At 39.3% G+C, this 16,872-nt stretch overlaps 1 protein-coding gene across 2 annotated transcripts in view; it reads right to left on the reverse strand.

The window, feature by feature from the left end:
• Nucleotides 1-1,352: 1,352 nt before the first annotated feature.
• The window catches only part of ralyla (RALY RNA binding protein like a), a 40,809-nt gene continuing 25,289 nt past the window's right edge, over nucleotides 1,353-16,872 (reverse strand). For both annotated transcript variants that reach the window (XM_086204139.1, XM_086204140.1), the window contains exons 3-9: nucleotides 10,902-10,977; nucleotides 10,066-10,113; nucleotides 8,159-8,352; nucleotides 6,426-6,539; nucleotides 6,018-6,175; nucleotides 3,297-3,334; nucleotides 1,353-2,094 (exon numbers count right to left, since the gene is read on the reverse strand). In XM_086204139.1, the coding sequence (XP_086060265.1) occupies nucleotides 3,302-3,334; nucleotides 6,018-6,175; nucleotides 6,426-6,539; nucleotides 8,159-8,352; nucleotides 10,066-10,113; nucleotides 10,902-10,977 (623 nt within the window). In that variant the 3' untranslated portion in view covers nucleotides 1,353-2,094; nucleotides 3,297-3,301. The remainder of the gene's footprint in view (nucleotides 2,095-3,296; nucleotides 3,335-6,017; nucleotides 6,176-6,425; nucleotides 6,540-8,158; nucleotides 8,353-10,065; nucleotides 10,114-10,901; nucleotides 10,978-16,872) is intronic.

A 16,872-nucleotide genomic window follows, 5' to 3' on the forward strand; every position in this document is an offset into this window, starting at 1 on the left:
TAGTACTTATAGAATAATAATGACCGTTTTACCTCTCTTTGGACAGTGCAAAGTTTTTGTAAGCACTTGAAAGTGTTACATGAGAAAATATTTAAGAAATTGCATCTAAATCTGAAACTGTGTATCAACCTATAGGGAGCAAAGAACAAGAATATATATGATAATAAAAGACAGTCCTTGCTTTGCTTTGAAAAAACATACAGTGTAGCTCCTTTTATGATTGCTTTCCTTGAACTAATTTCATAAAACCTCTACTTAGCTCTGCCTTTAACATTCAGGCTGGAACAGTACTTGCTTTGAGTTGTTTTTTTTGTGACTAATCACAGACGTATTATTAAGATTCTGACCCCTTTTGTATTCAATTTCTCTAGCAGCTACAGGTCAGTCATTGATTCACTTCACCACACTCTGAGCATTGTCCACATTATAAAGGAGCTACATGATGGATCATTGCACTCACTGGCAACTTGCCAGTACTGATAGAACCAATTATAGCTGCAGTCCAGCCTTAACCTGTGATGATTGTGATGAAAATGATGATTTGGTGCTAATGAAGTGAATGAATTGCCATCTGTTGCTGCCTCACCACCACTTATCTCTCATAGGACATTGTGTTCAAGGGCAGTGTATTAAAAAAAAGATGAATAACCTTATAGCTAATTAGAGAATTGGACTAATGTACAGGAAAGCTATAATTAAACTTAAGTGGAGACATCTTTTTTCTGTAACTTTATTTCACCTTGCTGATCCCATTTGTTTCAAAGATGGGTAGACAGATGTATTATACCGAGATAAATCCTGATAATCTTTTTCAATGCCATGCATGATTTCATTTAAAAACTTGAACGCACTAAGAGAGAAAACCATTGCCAAGGTGAACTTTTGGCCCCTGGCACTTTCTTGCATGGGCCCCAATTAAATCTGCACGCTGCATTAAGCCAAACCTCACGCCACCATCCACTTTACAGTGGCTCTTCTACAGAGCAAGAGAAACCTATCATTTTAATATCACTAATATCATTGTAAGATGTGAGAATATTGACAATGTTTTGCTCGAGGGAGCAGACCAAATATCACTTCCTGGGCGAGTGAACATTTATTCTGTTGCTATACCTTCATGTGGACTCCTGGTACAATTTCCTGTTTCATAATGAATACCAAAATTGTTTGCTCCATTACTCACAGTTGTCACAAAAACCCATCACCAAACTGAAAACCTGATTTCCTTTGCTGAGGCCAAGAGTTTGAAAAGAATTTCAAAAGAGCACCACTGTACTATACTGCACCATTTTTGTCAGCGGGGCCACAACACAAAGGCATGTACTTTTTTGGGAGGAACAGGTTTATTTCAAAAACTGTTATCATCCATAGGTGTACAACCAATGCAATGAATACAAATGATCCATAACAGCCACATTTGACATGCTGATAGTAAAAAACAGTCATCTTCTGATTACCATAAAGAAAACATGAACAGAATACTAAATGCATGTTATCATGTATAACAAACAGCAAACATGATATGTATACAATACTCTGTGGAGACATTGTGGAGATCGATAAAAGTCAATACTTTACAATTCAGCAAGATGTACAAATAAAGGAAAATCACATAATAATAAATGTTAAAGAAAATATGTTCCTCTTACATTCATATTTATCCCTCCCCGGCTCGTCTTAGTTTTCAATGCACAGAAACAGAACAAACATACATTTGCTGTACAACACAGGAGGGCATCTCATGGTTCATCTGATTGATCACGTTACTGTATTCTTATGCACGATACAGACCATAAAATATGAAGCACACAACATACTGTCCTCATATTCCGGAGAGGCAATCAGTCGGAAGGTAAAATGATTAATTGCTCTTTGCAGTTGATCTTGCATGAGTCCAGAGAATATTCATAACCAGCAGTTTTGATGAAGTACAGATCAGTTTCTAATGAGGCAAAGAAGCAACAAACAAGTCTGAAAAACGCCGCTGTCAGTCACTCCCCTCATTGTTCCTTTATATTCAAATACACCTTCTAGATCGGGAAGGTGGTGCTGGTTTTGCTGATCCTCGTGCACTTTAGTCTTCATTTTTCCCAACTTGAAAAAAGAAATGAAAGAAAGGCTGCAGTGAAAAGTCTCTATTATTGTTTCTTAGTTGTTGTTTGTTTACAGTTTCGCTAGGTAGAGAAGTCAAGAGCATTTGTGAAATAGTCAACAATCAGCACAAACGTTACTTCATGTCACATTTAGATATACAGAAGAGCAGGTCTATGAACATGTACTCAAATTGATTGGGTTTAATTTAACAAGACCTATCATTTCCCCATGAGCAGGCACTGGTAACACTGACAAAAAAAAAGCCTTTTAATGGGCAGAAATGCCAGAGCAGTCCTGGGTGGCCATCTTCCTTGACCGGTTGTGGTCAGAGCGGGAGAGAGAGAGAGAGCGAGAGAGAGAGAGAGACAGACAGACAGACAGAGACAGAGACAGAGAGAGAGAGGGACAGAGAGACAGAGACAGAGAGAGTGGTATAGGGGCAGACTGAGATACAAAACAATCTATAACTGTAATAACAGCTTAATAATAACTACAATAATAATTATACTTAAGCATTATACTATTATCAATACATCAATACATGCTACTGCTAATACTGCTGATATCAGTAATAGCAAGGGTGGCTTTAATTTCAATATGTGCCTTCTAAAATCCTAATATGACCTGCAGCCTACAGAGATTTCCACCTGAAGACAAACAGTTTGTTAAGCCATCGTCTAAATGATCTATCGTGCTGGGTGAAAGTGATTTCTGTAATCGGGGCTCTTGAGGACAGCAGGATAGAAATGTCAGCCAAGAGGCAAATTACATCCTATAGCTATTTGTTCATGGGGGGGGGGGGGGGGGGGGGCAGGGGAGATTTAAATGATGTTTGGTGCAAAGTGCGGATGAGAGAATCCTATCTCTGTTCAGAAAGTCATCAGCGATAACTGCAGAGAGGCTGCCTTGCCTTATGCTCCAGACGGGGAGAATGACAGGCCATTTAGATGAGCAGTGTGCAAAATTAAACTGGAAGGTGATGAGCAGTGTTTTTCACTCTCTCACTCCCTTTAAAAGTGGAAAATAAGCTGCAGATCCAATAATTTGCTCATGCTTTAGAATATAAGATGGACTCTGAAAGTGGCACTTATTTTGCATATTTTCCATTGGGCATTACATTTCCACATACTGAAAGAAAAAAAACATATAGACCACACTGCTTCGCCTCCATATGCAATTTCAAAGAGAGATTTAATACTGACCTTATTCAGTTGTCAATATCCGATATGTGGTTCTCTATCTGTAATTACAAACAATATATATTCACAACAACAAAACTGTGCTGCAGTGCTGAGAAAATCATGCAATTTGGAAATGTCAACTCATGAGCACAGAAAAGCTTCACTATTTTCATCTTTGCATTGTAAATTATTTATCTCTCTCCAGAGGCAGAAATGTCTTAACCCGTTAGGAAAAACCTTTGGTGTTTCTGAAATAATCAAAATTTGAAGACCCATGGATTTCCCTGGACAGTGACTGTAAATACAGAGGAATTAAATCCGAAGCCTTGATAACGTTTCTATTCAAACTCAACAACAAAAAAAGAATGCTTTTCTACAACAGCAAGCTAGCAAGCGCAAACACAATTTGTTAATTCAGTGAGCTCACTACCCCCCCAGTGGCCATATACAAAAATGCATGCAGGATTTAAAGCTATTGTATTAAAGCTATAGTATTTTACTTTTACAAATGGACATGCCTCTCCAAATGAGCACATGCAATTCTAATTAAACACTGAGGCTGGGTAAATCTTGCTACATTTAATACCAGATGGCGTTATATTGGTATATGTAGCAACGTTTTTATGCTGCCCATAGGATACACACTGCATGCTCTCTTGGCAGAGCTGGCTACTTCTGGTTAGCCTTTTGTTTATTAGAACGTGGCTGAATAATTTGTTCATTTCACACTTTTAGACTTCCACATTACTATCAGACAAAAGGAATCCGAATGAAGTCCCATGGTAGACACAAGTCATTTCATGGGGGTTGTGCAACATTTGACAGAATTTTACTAACCTACAGCACAGCCTATTGCATAATATTACAGCCTATGGGTTTAAAATAGTATTTATATTTCTATATGAAGAACTAATCATGTATTGTCATGCCTGGCTCTGAAATATTATTTCTGAGAATTTGGTTTCCATGGTAATCTTCACAATTTTCCTCAGTGGTCATATCAGTCTGGATATGAAAATGCACCAACTGTTATCCACTGAGCATCAAAAGAGGTTCAATTTATCAGAAGCTGGCTGTGAATGTTTGGTCATATTTGTAGTTTTGTTTACTTATTTGATTGGTTGCCACAGGTCTAGAAAAGGGAAGGTCTTATCTACCAAGAGCTGGTCAGAGGGAAAACATCCAGAGAGGAGAATTCTGTGGGGCTGTCAGTGAGACTCCTTTTGTTTAGATTGCGATGGTGAATGAATGATAACTCTCCTCCCTGATATGTTTTGATTTTGTGTCTGTCTGTGTCTATTTGTTCACCTGAATGAACTGAAAGCAACAACACGTTTAGTGCATGGTTGATGAGGCATAAGGACAACAGGCCGGTCTCCATCCACCCATTCATGCGCAGGCCATTCACCGATAGACAGATATTTCATCATTCAGCTCGTCTATTCAAAGGATTTTAATCCATGTCACAACTCATCCCTTGAATGTGCAATAACTGAGGTGTTTTAGAAATCTGGCACCACTTTTAAATGCAATTTAATCTGTAATGTGTCCTTATTTACACATCCAGCAGTTACAGATTGTCTATCTGGTGAATGTTAAGTCCATTGTTCTCCTGAAGCTCAACTTGATGTCCCTATCAAACCCTAAGGGAAATATCTCAGTTGCTAGCAGCCAAATGCTACACCACTTTGTTCACCAGGTTGTTGCTTACTGTGTCCGTTTAGTACCGTAGTTAAAATTGCAACCAAACTTCTGAACACAAGCTAAAAGTCAAAATAAAGCTCTACAAAGTCGAGGGGAGCTGCAGGGTTGGGTGATAATTCTTTGTAAGGTCATCGATACAAGTGACAACTCTGGCATTTCCAATTGTTTCTGGTGTTTCCGGTGGAAGGGCTGTCGGCAAACGAAAAGCTGTTGCATTACGATATATGGAGGGAGTAAAAATGATGAAAACCGCAGAGATGATTTGAGGCATTCAGGTCCCGGTGAGCTTGACAACCATTTCCAGAAGTCTAAATCACCCCCTCCAATTTAAAATTTTGATGTAACTGAATTGCAATAAACACATCAGAATAATACAGAAGTGATGACATAAGCATGATGCTTTGTCACATCTTCCAGCTGATGGCAAGCCAACACCTTTTAAAATGCTTGTTTTCTCAGTGGAATTTGCATTTCATCAGCTGTCGCAAGTTTGACAAAACATTAACTCAAATGTAAGTGATTATCAATTACTAAAAGAGCTTTACAATTTTTATACTTAGAGAATTTCTCAATTTTCTGTGAATGCACCTATGTACACATGAACTCTTACCTCTATGATTGTATCATAATCCAACTACTTTTTATTGCCAATCTTTGCTTTTTATCAGTTTGAGAAACTGCAGGCTGTTTCCAGCCAACTGGTTTGAATGCAGTTATATCGCCCGTCAAATACTGAATAGTATTTCTCAATGAATGGACATGATCGAGCCTTTGTCGGCAGATGTCATAGGTGATCTTGAGTTGGAAATGAGAACAAACCCATCTCATTCAGAGAAAGTGCAAACACGAGGGAGAATCAATATGTTGTGGGCACATAAACACGCTCACACATCCATTTACCACACTGAACACATTATCCCTGCATTGACTTCACACAGTAGAACTTAGTCACAGCCTCTTAAGCTTGTTGGAAGTAAAGAAAAACACACACACACACACACGCACACACACACACACGCGCGCGCGCGGCCTGCTCACCATGTCACTAGTGCCTTCATCTTCAAAGTCGTCTTCACCGCCGTCTGTCATCTCCCCCGCCTCCACTTCGGCTGTCCCTTCCACGTCCTCACCTCCAGAGTGGTCAGCTGCGTCACCATGGAGACACTCACACACCTCCTCGTGTTTCCTCTGTATTTCTGGCAAGAGAGAGTGAGAAAAGCTGGAAGTTAACAAAGCAAGAACCCAGCAACCTAAATGATCCAGAGCACAGAAGTGCATCATAGCTCTACTGAATTTTTTCTCCTTTTCAGAAAAGCACTCATTTGAATTTTCCTGCATCACACGGCTTTGTGTGTCTTTCATTTCAACACCTGACAGGCACTCCCTCCCTCTCTCACTCTGTTTACATGCACACACTCCTCCGTTCTTCCCTCATCCCAATCTTACCGACATCAGAACGATGTTGCCTCTCAATCTTCTCCAGCCTTCCCAGCAGTGAGTCGATCTTGGTCTTGATCTGTGACAGCTCCTTTTTGATTGTCAGGAGTTGGTCTGTCTTCACTGCAAGTATAAATTAATAAAGTAAAAAGTGTCATTAGTGCAATGTTTGACAGCTACTGCACTAACTTGTCCAGGCGACTAGGTTCACTGCCAGAAATGTGGCTGAAGCACAATGAGTGGGCACAGGGAGGATGAGGCGAGGAGCAAGAATTTCACTGTCTTGCATTATGGGAACATCACTGATTCATATCTGTGAAAGTACAAGAAGTGCAGAGGCAAAACTGCAGTATGAAAATTCCAGTTTCATACAACCTGAATCTTCTTTCTACAAGGCAATTTTATGCCTACGGCCTGGAACAGAAGGCAATCTCTGCTTTTGGGGTCGGATATGACATAACAGCCAATTACTGGGGATTCAAGCACTGAATTAATTTATCAATTCATGTATTGTGAATGTATGAATATTTGTATGGTAATTGGCTTGTTGCAGTGGTGTTTCCTTGTACTTAAATTGTTGTTGTGTCTTCTTTTCATGTGTTTGATCAGTGTTCATGTAATTGTGAGTTATTAAATGTCTTGTAATCCCATACAGGCTGGGCTTCACTGGAAACATAACACTTAAATAACAGAATTATTCATTTATCTAAGTTATTGCTCTAATAATGCAATAACAGTATTGTATGAATCTAACTGAAGTGCATAAACTGATGTTTTGTTAGTGCAACAAGCCCCAAATTCATTACATGCTCTTCTCTTGTGTTACCATGATATATTTTTTTAACCATCCAATGAATTAAGGCCAATATTCACTCTCACTGTAGCTGTGTTTTGTTTCCTAGCTGTCTCTCAGTTGCTAAATATTAGCTGTGTTCTCCAGCTACTCAGTAATTTCATCTGCCATTTGCTGCTCAGTAGGTAATGCGCATCCTCCTCCTCTACCAAAAATAAGAAACTGGTAAGACAGAATCCAAACAATAAGCTTGTGGATTGTAAAATAAATCTACACTTTGTCATTTGATCAAATGTTAGTTTAAAACCAATTCAATTGTTGATATCTTGTAAATTGGATGAAACAATACATGCATAAACAAAGCTCAAGGTTAGCAAAACTTATGTGGAAGAGAAAACAAGGATAGGCAGTGATATTAAAATGGTGTCTTATAAATATCCTTCCAGGTTTATGAGCGAACTTCTGCGTTCAAATTGTTCTCGTGCAAGAGCTCAAAATGTCTTGTTTAATAAGGGACAGTTAAAGGTTCCGGGAGCACTCACAATTTAATCTCTGTGTAAATTTATTTAATTTTATCGTTGACGAATCTGCTGTTTACTGTCTATTGTTCCATCCATAAAATTTCAGAAGGTAGCCATTAATGTCCGTCATAACTTCCTGTCCAAGGGGTTATTAGGGAAATTGTTTTATCTAGCTGACGTCATTTAAAATCTAAAGATATGACATAGGAGAGCAACAAATCTCATATCTGAGGTGCTGAAAGCAGAAATTTAGCATTTTTGTTAGAGAAATGATTTCCTCAATAAAATATCATTGGATCATGTAATCTTTAACTTGTATTTATTCGTTCAGCAACACCCGCAGAGTTTATTACTACAGTTTTACCATAAGATTTATGTTGTATCAAACCTGAATTTTCTTTGAGTGAGGAAAGGAGGAACAAACGTACGTTTTGGGCCTGTGATGGAAGAGCCGACATTGACTGCTCGGGAGGAGGAAGAGGAAGAGGAGGAAGAGGAAGAACAGGCCCTGACTGGAAAGGAGGATTTGGCTCTGCGTGTGGAGGGAACAACTAGCCGTGAACGTTTGATGGGGATCACAGCACGGGTCGGGGGCACAACACGACCGTGGTACTCAAAGAGTCTGAAGACACAGGGGAAATAAAGATACAGTGATCTGAGAAGTTGCAGAAATAGGTGTCAGTCGCTCGTCAGGTTTCCATCCAAATGTACCGTAAGTTCTAACCACATTTTAAGAAATTCTGCAAAAGGAAATACAAATTTATATCCATATCCATCTACGACTGTTATGGGAATATAAGGTTTTGGTTCACTGAGATCAGCAGTGGATGGTACCCTGAAGATCATGTGGTTGAAGTATGTCCTTATTTATTTATGGATTCTGTTTCCGCTGCATTTCTTCACATTTATCTTTTATCAATACACAAACTTTTCCACCACCCCCAGGCATAAAAATGCGTTGGAAAAGCACCTTCTACAAAGTAGATTTACTGTGTTGTACAACCTGTACTTTACTTGTCTCTTTGTTTCTTTGGAAACCACTGACTTTCATTCCACTACATTTCTAAGACGATTAATTTACTTGACTCCATTTGACTACATTTCTGTGAGGACTGTTGTTACTTTTAAGCAGCAAGATTTGAAGCCCCCCGTTTGTTGTTTTCCCCTTTTAAATTTAATTAGGCCCAAGTTGTGTTCATCACAAGAGAAATATTTATCCCGCTAATCGCTCTCGACCTGGTTTGATTCAGAAGTTGAGATCCGGCTCTCTCCAACCTGTTACAGTGTAAATTGTGAAACAACCAGCCTGAGAGATATCCAATTTCAAAGTGCAACAGCAGATAATCACAAAGATTCTGAAACCAGAGCACCTATGGGCAGTACTCCATTCAATGTTGTAGATTTCATAAATGAAACCTGATTCATTTTGTTTCAAATGTGTACTGGACTTCATCTTCATCTCTCCCTTGTAGAACTCTCCTAAAACGAAAATACTTTTGCATACTTTCAAAGAACTCTCCTACTGACTGAAGGGAAGGTTGGACTGAGCAACTTTCACTTGTCGTGGAGTAATATTTGACCATATTTCAGTATCTGTGTTTTGGGGGTGTACACCTTGTCCATCACTGATAAAAGTACAGAAGAACATAGTTTTAAAAGGGGAGGAAGGGAGAGGAATGGCTACTTTTATGATGCCCTCTGAAACCAAAGTTTTGCTTCATCTTTCATTTTTTTTTTTCAATAATTGTTGATCAAGCAAGAAAAATTACTTACACGGCACCTAAATGACGGGCTGAACAATACATCTGAAGCGATAGTGGCACACATCGAACAAAGCCCCGGCCATTCAATCAAACCCTTTTCCCCGGTGCCTACGGCATGTCAAATTGCCCAAATACCAATAATGATTCAAAGCTGAAGGATTCAACTCTTAGGAATATTGCAAAGTAGAGGAAGTAAACAAACCAATGAAAATGTCAGATGGAAGATACATTCTCTGCCTTGCCAGCGCAAATGACCAGCCGGGGGACTATCTGACATTCAGTGCTCTCGTATATGGATAAAAGCATCATTAGTAAGCCCAATGGAGGGGAATAAAAACCACCCCAATATGACATTCATTATGGCTATGATAATTTAGTTACTTTTGCCTCAGAAGGAAATAGGGTTATTCTGCACAAAACTCATTTTCACCAAAGTGGCTGAAATGGGGAGATAGGAGGATGTACACCAAGAGGCAAAATATCAGGAAAACTGGAATCATTACATGTTGGAAAAAAAAGGGAAAAGGACATCCTGACTTGTTTGCAATGACATCACAAAATCCTTCACATACCTGCTGTAGAAATCGTCTCTGTAGTAGTCATAGTCAAACTCATAACCACTGCGAAGACAGACAAGGAACTTCAATTGAATACTTTCTGTTTTAGTATTTAAATTTTATTTTATTTTTGTGAATGAAGGAGAGGAGAAACAAAACATGAATAATCGCTCACGTGCTTTTTACTTTCTTGCCAAGAAAAACATCAGGACATCAGTAATTTGAACATTTAATCTGATTCTGCCATTTCTGCCAGAAGTTACTTCTCCTAGCCAATAAATAGTCCAAAAAAACCTTCCCTAAAGAAGGCATACATTTTCTATTATTTGACTGTTTTTAAAAGGCTGAGATAACCATGATGTAATGTGTTAATTAGAGGGCTTTATATGTGCTGGAAGGCAAGATTTCCTTTGTACACAGCCTGGCAAGCAGCATTTGCATTCAGCTAAGCTAACTATGTAATTTTCACATCTAAATCTCTCTGCCAAAAACAAAACAAAACAAAAAAACGAATAAGCCTCTTTCCTAACACAGCTGTTATGTGTGTGAGTTTTTGTTTTTTTGAAGCTGTGAAGCTTGTTAATGTGTCATTCTGTCAGTTTTTGTGCTGCGGGTATTCTTAGCCTCCGACAAGACTGTCAAAAACGTCAAGAATGAGTGAATGTGTGATAGAAACAGACAAAAAAAAAGTAGCACAGGTAGGGAACTGGCTGTTCTTGAACAAGTACTCAGCCTGCAGCCAGTGGGGATCTCCAGCACACATTATACATGGCGGAAAGTAAGTACAGCAAGAAAAGTAGGTCAGAAAAGAAATATATTCAAGAGTAAAGTAATGTGTGTTTAATTCAAACCTGTACAGGGATGAGAGAGGCCTCTTGGAGCCCAGCTTAGGCCTGTATGGTTTTGGCTCTCCTGCCATGTTGATATCTGGAAACACGAATAAAGAGTCAAGATACTGTACAGCAGAAACTCACGACAAATGGCACAACAAATGCTGTTGCAAAGAGGAATATTTTCTAAAATCTTCAGGATGAGTTCTAGTGTTTTTCAGTACAATGATCACACGTCTTTAGGTGGTACAATCATCATATCTAAATTTAAATTTGAATAGTTTCATGACTAAATTACTTGCAAAAGTATAACTATTCCACTCATCCTTGATAAATTGACTGCTAATTTGCAAATTCTTCAATAGTCATTAATCTCAATGTATTGTACATTTAATGGTTGATTATTAGTAATAAGTATCAGTTGTTGTAACTGCAGTAATTCGGTTCTTGGTAGTGAGCTGATCAGAGTAAAGTCACTTTTAAGCTAAATCCGTATTTGTCAATTAAATATTCAAACAAACAGACTGAGAATTGTCTGCAGCCACCTAAAGCTGGAGGCATAAAATGATTCAACAAAACCAAGTCATAAGTATAATAATAGCCTCAGCACTTTGTGCTTACTGTCAGAAAAAAAATTCTGTCTAAAAATAGTTTTTGACTTAGAAAAAAAATAAGTATTTTCCAAACACTTTGGGAAATTATGCTGGATCTTAACTTCCTAAAACAAAGGTACCTTTTTTTTTCAGTGATGATGAAAGTAACTGGGTTGACAACACAATTACACAATTTCATGCCTGTATGATGGGATGTCAGATTGAATTTAACGAGGATCATTTCATGTCAGATCGTGTCCAGATCCCAACAGTAAAGCTGGTTCTGGTTGGGGCTTACAAGCACCTTTTGTGTCTGTGTTTTGGGACTCACCAGATCAATTCAAGGTTATTACAAAACTACAGATACACTCGGCCTTAAGACAAGCGACATACTGGGCCAAAAATAAAAGAGCTCAATGTTAGAACAGGATAGTTAACATTAGTTTCCTAAAAATCCCAAATTACATGTCCTTTAGTTGCATCAGCAGAGGCTCATATCTGCGCTCTGCTCCTGACTCGTCATGATTGACAGCTCCATGCACCTGCCAAGCGCTCTGTAGCACTCTTAACTGGGCTGCTATCACCGCGTTTTAGTCTGCCAGCTTGTCATCGCTGCTTCTGCTCAAAAACTCAACTCAATCAGCCTTGAGTGCTACTCAAGGTCATACAAGACAACACAAACAAACATCAGACCCACCCGCCCACTCTCCAACGCACACACTCACACCAGCTCACACTGACAAAGCAGGAGAGATCCCCGTCTAATGGATGAGTCATCCTTGACGGCTTCAAAAAGTTGCACAGATAAAACATCAACTGCCTGGGGATCATGCAGTTGCAAATGTCATGGCAGGAGCTGAAGCCAAGTTATTTAGCCAAAAGGGTTGCAGTCTTTTCACAGAACAGTCTGATACACTCTATTTTCTTCCACTTGGAAAGATGATAATGAAATCCCAGGCTGCAATGTTAATGCACTGAGCTTATGAATTAAAGAGTGCAAGATAGCTTAGACTGCCATACACAAGATGTTTTCTTTTTATCTGCTTTCTACTGTCACACCTTTTCTTTCACGTATTCACACACACACGCACACACGCACACACGCACACACACACACACACACACACACACACACACACACACACACACACACTAGTCTAGCAGCTGCTCTTGTCCGGATCCATCTAGAACATTGTATGCAGACAAATCATTTGCCAGGGGGCTGCGCTTCGAGCCTGGACTCTCTCCTCCTCTGTCTTTCTCTGACTCCCTTATTTCCATCTCCCCAATGGACTAATGGATGGGGGATGTATCAGTAGCACTCAGGTGCACGGGGACAGCTGGATCATCATAATTAGGCTACAGGAAGATGTGAGAAATGGTTGGCATCGCAAAGTGTGCTCTCCTCAGGTCCCCTGCTAGGGTCATTAAAGAGAGAGCGGAGCACTAAAAAGCACTCTAAAACGACCACTGCCACCTAACAACAGCAGCGACAGACACACACTGAGCTGCTGATTAATTACAGTCATTATACTACTCATTTTTAAAAAATGGCACAAATGTGCTGTTTGTGTGTGTAGCCATAAAAGGTTGAGGATGGAGATAGAGGCAATAGAGACCGTGTTGCTAAGCAATATGTACTTAGGGTTTGATTGATACTGTGAACTGCAGCCTTGCACTGAAATGGAGAATGAAACTTTCTTTATGCTACAGTCATTATTATGAACAAATTGGCCACAGCAGAACGACACCTGGATATATTCACAGGCAACATAGATAGAGGCAAACCTGCTCTCAACTGTTGCTGCCATCAGAATACGTCCTTTGTGTCCTCAAGCAAGGTGCTTAAAAAGCTACACAGCAGAAGAGAGGAAAAACTCTGTGAGCGTTGATCATTTTGTCCTCCACATTCTTTTCACAGTCTGTTTTTGTTAATATCTCAGAGCGAGGAGGTAGAGGGATCCCAATGGAGTTGGGATTTGCGCAACTCATATATTTATCTAACCAATCAAAGCAACAAATCAGTATAACAAGGTGAAAGCAAACTGGAGGCAGCAGGTACTTTAGCTCAGGCACAGATCGACTTAACTGATGCTGAAAGCAACTAGAGTCCAAACTGACAGCAAGAAACAGGCGGAAGAAGAGTAACAACAGGTTTAAGTAATTACATTATTTATGGCTAGATTCCCTACAGGTGGACCTGAGCGCTGGTGATCTCCATGCCAACTCACTGGATGAGACCAAATGGAACGGAACTACAATTACTTTTATCAATTACACGTCCGCGCTGTGACATATCGAAATGGTGCTAGCGGGAAAAAAATGCACAACTGAATTTAACAGACAGGAAGTAAGACAAGTGAGGAATGTGCATTTCGAAATAAAGTAAGAGGGAACAAACCAAAACGGAGTGTGAAACAACAAAAAAGTCCAGCTGTCCATCTTCAACCGCTCATCCAAAGTCTTTGAGGTAGCAGTTTCAGCAGGGAACCCCGAACTTCCCCTGGCCACATTAACCAGCTCTGACTGGGGCCAAACCACCACCGAACCACCTCAACTGGCTGCTGACACGCAGAAGGAGCACCCTCTCTACTCTGAGTCATTCACAGATGAACTCCCAGTTTATCCCTCAGAGAGATGCCAACGCCCCTCCTATCTTACCTGTTTTTATCTCATTCTTTCAGTTAGGACCGAGAACGAGAGGAGAGGAAAAGAAACGAACCAATAAATTTATTACAGGTGTGAGCTATAACACACACACCGCTGTCTGTTGTATGGTATGAGCGGCTGGCCATCTCTTGAGAGGAGGTGAAGGGCTCATTGGCTGGTTTTGATTTGTAAAGCGCTCATTATCTCATTACATGTCAGTGTTGTTAAATCTAGATGTTAATCCCTATACCTCTCGCTCGAATAAGTGGCTTTTACTTGAGGGTTCTTAGGAGCTTGAGCTCTGAGTGACTGCTTTTTCATTGTCTGCTGGCCTACTGTTTATTGTTGTAGTCTCAGGCCCCATTGAAGATCAGGGCCTCCCTCAACTGAGGGAGTTAAAAAAAAAAAGAAGAAAAAAAAGGATTGAATGAATGAAAGAAAAAAATCCACGATCGAAAAGTGCAACATTAAAAATCCAGCACTAAAAATCAACAGTTAATGCATTTGCTTGAATTAGCAATTCATGCTCCTTTTGCTGCTTTTCCTTTTGGTCTCTGACCACTGAGGGAAATAATACCTCACTGATATCGAGATGCACAACTTTTTCTTTGATTTTTGGACTGTGTGCTCTGAACACCACAGACTCCGGAGTAAATAACTATCCCCCAATTACACAGAAGGTAAAAGCATCAATCACAGGCTCATTTTAACTTGAGTGAGTCCTCAGGCGGAGGTGTGGATGAGTTCTATAACCGTGTCTTCCATCTTACACACTTGATGCTTCAAGAATACAATCGTTTTTGTCTTTTAGTTTGTGTGTGTGTGTGTGTGTGTGTGTTGTTGTTGTGTGTGTGTTTGTATACATATGTATACAATGTATGTATACATGAAGATCTTTGTCTCTCACACACACACACACACACACACACACACTGCAGAATTAAATAAATTAGCCAAACAGATCTGTAGCCTCTAATTGTTCCATAATGTTTAGCATTACAATTAGTGTGTTAGCGCATTTCCAGTTGCCTGGAGTTCTCCTAAGTGTTTGAATGCACTTAAAGAGACTTTACTGCAACTTGACCTTTAAGTACAGTGCTTCATGATTTATGCACCTTAGGAAAAGTATAAAGTGGCTGACCTTGTTTAAACTTGTGTTCTCTGTGCAGTTTTTACAGAGAGAGTGATGTTAGAACGTTGCAAAAGAGTGAGAATATATTTCCTCCCTGAAGTAATGTCTAAACATAATCAAAGGATCACTTCTGGCTCAGAACAAAGTCCATCTCTGCCGTGGCACAAATTCCGGTAGCAGGTGAGGAGTATTTGATTAAGAGATCATCCAAGCACCCGTGTGAATACAAATGCACAACTAAGAGGCCTCCTACACGACGGCAGCCGCAGATTCAATCTACGCTGTGTTCTCACACCCTGTAAATCTGACAGGGAAGATTTCAATAATCTCTCATCTTCTCTCAAGGGCACAGACAGCTCCCTCTTTTTATTACACCTGAGAGTGTGTTTCCTCAAGCAGGCAGGGTGAATGACAAAGCAGATATCGCTTGTGCATTAGTCTGTGTATATGCACTGTATATAAATATATATACTATATAGATATATAAAAGCATTAAAAGGCATGTATGTAGAGAACAAGCAAGTACCTCGTATTCAAAACCATAAACTAGTGGCAGCGCTGTACCAGAAAGTCTGAACCTTTTTTAGTATCATTCCAGTTCTCATTCATGTTCAGACTTGTGCAATCATTGGAACCCCAAAAAAAGGGACCTAAGCTTACAAATTGTACGCTTAAATCTACAAAGTATCATAATTCTGCTGGTAAAAGCGTGTGAACATGAAAAAAATAACTATTTAGCCCATTTGACTTATGAAAGGGAAGTAGCTCACAACTGCCAGGGGTACCTGACAAAAGCTCATCTTCACGCCACGATTCAACCCGTCTTTCCCCACTAAAGTTAAAACGAAAAGAAGAACAAATTGCAAAATTAATCAGAGCAAATAATTAAAGGGCAAAAAAATAAATAAAATAAATGAATTCATCAATTAAATAATACAACTTGAAAAGGGGAAATGTAGATATATTTTTAATCAATTAAGTTAAAATATATTATGAAAATATGATTGAACATTTGGTTTGGCGAAATTTGGCTTTTGGTTCGTACTCAAAATATCCTGGACCTGTACTTGAAAATAAAAACTGTCATTTAGTCTTTGGGATCTAGACATGTCTGGGGACAACTGGAGTCAGGCGGTCTGTGAGATTCTTTTTGACTTGTTTCAATGTTCCTTGGCCCCGAGTCACCCGTTGTCGCTTCAGAGTCTGCTTCTACGTTGAGGTTATAAACTCTGACTGTATTCTACCACCAGCAGTTGTTGTGTTGCTAGTAGCAACCTTTGTTAGTATAGATGGAATTGAGGGGGGGTGGGGTCCTATTTTAAGCACCTGTTTTCTTGTCATGTGGTGTTTTTAGTTGTTTATTATAAAATGAAAATCATTAGAAGCTGAACAGATGAATAAGGAAATTGCAGAATGATGATGTCTTCTGCAGACAGTCTGTGATAGATCTGTATTTTATGGCTCAATCAATTGCTGGAGACGATAACCAGAAGATCAGTCGATAAAGAAAATAATTATAATAATAATTTATGGCAGCAGCACCATGTGGATCGGATTATACAACGGAATTATCTTTTACTAGATTCTTTTAATTCTTTATTTCTAAGAAATACAAGTT

The sequence above is a fragment of the Aulostomus chinensis genome, chromosome 5 (assembly GCF_037954235.1).
Source record: "Aulostomus chinensis isolate RoL2024-O1b breed Wild chromosome 5, RoL_Achi_v1.0, whole genome shotgun sequence".
Classification (NCBI taxonomy): Eukaryota; Metazoa; Chordata; class Actinopteri; order Syngnathiformes; family Aulostomidae; genus Aulostomus; species Aulostomus chinensis.